The sequence below is a fragment of the Sinocyclocheilus anshuiensis genome, unplaced genomic scaffold, assembly GCF_001515605.1.
Source record: "Sinocyclocheilus anshuiensis isolate Anshui unplaced genomic scaffold, SAMN03320099.WGS_v1.1 scaffold346, whole genome shotgun sequence".
Lineage (NCBI taxonomy): Eukaryota > Metazoa > Chordata > Actinopteri > Cypriniformes > Cyprinidae > Sinocyclocheilus > Sinocyclocheilus anshuiensis.
In genome coordinates, this window is record NW_015546048.1 from 347,491 (window position 1) to 351,546 (window position 4,056).

General features: G+C 33.1%; 1 protein-coding gene across 1 annotated transcript in view; it reads left to right on the forward strand.

The window, feature by feature from the left end:
- The first annotated feature begins 1,326 nt into the window (after window positions 1-1,326).
- LOC107699057 (protein FAM3C-like) overlaps window positions 1,327-4,056 on the forward strand; it is an 8,288-nt gene continuing 5,558 nt past the window's right edge. Inside the window, exons 1-4 of the mRNA XM_016500219.1 lie at window positions 1,327-1,412; window positions 2,212-2,273; window positions 3,499-3,603; window positions 3,793-3,819. Coding sequence (XP_016355705.1) covers window positions 2,258-2,273; window positions 3,499-3,603; window positions 3,793-3,819 — 148 coding nt within the window. The 5' untranslated portion in view covers window positions 1,327-1,412; window positions 2,212-2,257. The remainder of the gene's footprint in view (window positions 1,413-2,211; window positions 2,274-3,498; window positions 3,604-3,792; window positions 3,820-4,056) is intronic.

The window sequence follows — 4,056 nt, forward strand, 5'->3', positions numbered from 1 at the left end:
TTTGCAGAAAATTGCTCAACCGCAATACCACTATACAATACCACTACAGACAAATGTCAAACGAGAAAGACACCAAACAGTTGTCTGTCTTGGAAAACAAACAAACCACACACCTCACACGAGCATACACTCACCTCACACCTCCTCACTAACACACACTCTCACACATATACTACATACCACACAACACACCAACATGAATCATACTCTCACACATCTTCACTAAAACACCCATCTCACTCAAGATTCAAGAATATTTAAGCAATACAGGGCATAGGAAAAAATAAATAAAACAGCAATAACAAAACAAATTAATTACATTATATATAAAGTATGTAGCCTATACTATTGCCTTTGAATTGCGTTGCCTAAATATAATGAGTGTTTTTCAGACTATTGCCTATGTATATATTATAGTATATAGTATAAACTAAATATCTATAATTTCCTATTTAAACATAGTTTAGTTTAACCCAAACGACTTAAAAAATAACAATATTCTGTTCTTTCCAACGTTCCAAATTGTCATCTGTTTGAACTAAGTAGGCTAGAACTAGTATGACTAGTTGCAGTGTGGGCGGGCGCCATATAGGACATATATATATTTTTTTTTTAATTTAATTTTTTTTTTAATGTTTTAAACATTATTAGAATACAAACACTTAAGGCTTATTTTAACAATCATAAATCAGTTTTCTTTCCGTGTTGAAACAGCATTTAAAGAAAAACAAAACAATACAGAGAAAAAAAAATACATAAATAAAAATAAAAAATAAAAAGGGGGTGAGGGTCTTAATCTAATAACATGTATAAGTCCAAAGCAGAAAGAAGTTTCAAGGCATTTCTGTCCATCATCCATTGAAGGGATTTTGCAAATAACTTCAAATCATTCTTCAATCCAGTGAAATGGGGTTTAACCTTTAAATACTTACATCTGTGGATAAAGTGTTTGCCTAACACAATCAGGTTATTTATTAAAAATTCTAAATTTTTATCATTTATAAACACTCCAACTTTAATTGAGGTCACATTCAAAGGATGCAGCATATATCTTTAGATTGTATCCAACTTTGAAATGAAAGCCAAAATTCATATACAAATTCACACTGAAAGAAAATATGTTCTACTGTTTCAATGTCTTTCTCACAAAATCCACATGAATTATTTTCCCAATTAAATCTCTCATGTAAAAAGCAATTGGATGGATAAATGTCGTTTAAGATGTTAAATGTCACTTCTTTGGCCTTGTGAAGAATTGGGTATGATAATATATAGGACATATATAGACGCCCCCACACGGGCGTGTCGTCCTAAAACAGTCGTACACATCTGCACAAACGCACGCTGCGGCTCCTCCTCTATAGCGAACCCCGGATGTCGGGATAGTCAGCGCTGTGTCGCCGTGTCACCAGGTACTTCCTTCTATTCTCTTCTTTAGTCAATCACAGTCTAAAAATATATTCGCTGGGTTACATTATGTTCTTGACTTCATATTATATATCTATTTCAAAGTTTGTTACCGTGTTTTGTTTGCATATTCACCTTATGCTAACGGCTACTATCACTTTTTCTGCTGTCATCTAACACCTAAACTTAACACTACAACCGTTTAATTCGCGTCTGGCATCTTTTTCAGGCATAATTAGAGGTTTTCAGGATCTATGTGTTTGTTTTACATGTTAGATCTTGAGCATTTTGTTGAATATTTTATTGGCTCAGTCATTTTCAGACATTCTGACAGGTGAAGACTGATACAGGTATATAAATGTAAAACTTATATGTTGGTTTGTGTTAAACCGGCGTATGAAATAGTTGAAAACAGAAATCGTTCATAAACAATTTAATGCACTTTTATTCATAAACAATTGAATACCTTATAGAATTCTGTGATGTTGAGTTAAACGTAAAATATGTTTATTTAACAGAGCTGAAAGTAGTAAAAAATAAATATTTGCTTAGCTGAAAGGATAATCAAGTTACTCAGAATATATAATAAAGCAAATGGATGAGGATCGGAAATGTTAATTATTTATCTCATTCTGAATCAGCCAAATATAGGTTAGTCAGTCAGCCTGGCCATTGTTTTGCTGTGTGACTTTTCACAATCATCTGATTATCTTGAGTAAATTCCTGTAGGTAATATAAGTATTGTATTAGGAATATTTAGGAATTCAGGCTTTTGTAACATGATGATATTTAATCTCATATCAGGTGTCTGGATCTCAGTGTGGTGACTGCTGCTTGCAAAACCGCCAGGATGATGCGAGCAGGAGGTTTGTTCCGTTTCTTTCAGTCTAAACTCTGCTGAAGTATATATTTCATGTAACCGAAGGCAAATATTTGCTCTTTTGTCATTGACAATATGTTGTGGTAATGTCTGTTTAATAGCAGTGCAAAAAAAGTTTTGCCTTAAGACATTGAATAATTGCAGAAAACCTAACAATTGTATAGTGTTACATTATATATAGTGAACAAAATAGTTTAAATTAGTGGTGTAAAGGTGTTGTGCCCAATTTTGGGGGGTACTACCTCGGTTTTGATGTCACAGTTCGGTTGTGCCACACAGAATTGGGCACAACACCGGTACACAAACATGACGGTTCGGTACTACCTCGGTTTCGATGTCACCGTTCGGTACGGTTTCGGTACAGCAGGGGGACAAACTAAACATAAAATTGCTTTTTTATATTAAACAGTGGTTTATTGAACAAATGGCTCTTTCTTTAAATAAATTTAATTACAATTAAAATTTTCAAAGGGATAAAAATCTACCTCAAATTATGATCTATACTATAGGGGGCCCTTTTACATTACTATAAGGTTACAATTAACTACAGAGCCCAAACTTAAATTCAATTACTATTTATTTTAATATAATAATAAACACTCAAATTAAAATATTGTATGCAAACATGTAAAGTTCACATAATGCAGTTTTTAAATTAACTTCTAAATTATACAATTTCTATTGTTGAAATATAATCATTTACACAGTGGCTGTCATAACTTGTTTCATAACAGATTTATTTAAACATTAAATAATGAAGACATCATTAACGGATAAAGTAAAATATAATGAGTATAATCTAATATTTCGTCAAATGCTCTTCTCTGCACTTAATTTCTCTAGCGAATTAATGAGCTGCGTTCACTAATGACTTGAGGTAAATTAAACGCTACATGACATTTTGTTTACAAGCTGTGTTATTGCCGTCTTTCCGCGGTTGAAACGCTGATTGAGCGATTACATGAGGCATGAGATGTTCATTCATGTTTATTTCATGTTAAAACTAGTAGTAAAGAGGAAGGGATGATCATGTTTGAACTGAGTAATTTGTCGCGCCACAGAGTCAAAATGGCATTTATTGTTTGAATTTCCTGAAAAAAATCGACATAATTTTAAAGATGAGACTTTGTTTCTCATCAAAAGTAGCAATATATAAAACTATTTACTATGGACTTTATAAACTCAAGAATATGGAACTTTTTTGTTTACAGGACTTTTGAAACTGGCAGTGCTGGTTTCTATCTTGTTTCTAGCTGTGTTCCTGGCATTTGAGCTATTGGAGAGCAAGGCGAATTTTAATTTGGGCAAAGTACTTGGTGAGTTCATGCATGCAACCATTTTCTGCAACTTCCTTTACACACACAGAACATATTGATCTGAAACTGTACACGCCTTTTGTTAGTAAAGATAAATAATACACTTGTTTGGTTAAAGAATGATTTTGCGTTTTTCAGTGTTTGACATGGCACACTGCTATTTGCTAATCGACATCTTTTTCTCTACAGCACGATATGCACCCGCAGAGACTGTCTGTGAGTACATATTTAATTTTTTTTTTTACTACACATGAGAATTGAGGCTGGTGAATGAGTTCCCAGGACTGGATGAACAAGCTCCTTCTGAACCTTTGATTAGAACTGTGTAGATGCAAATGAGGGAATAAATAAATGTAATTTGGAGCTGTGCAGAAATCAATAATTGCCTTACATATTACTGCAGAGTAATAATAGTATGAATGATTCATATGTAGGTTATTGGTGTGACATGAC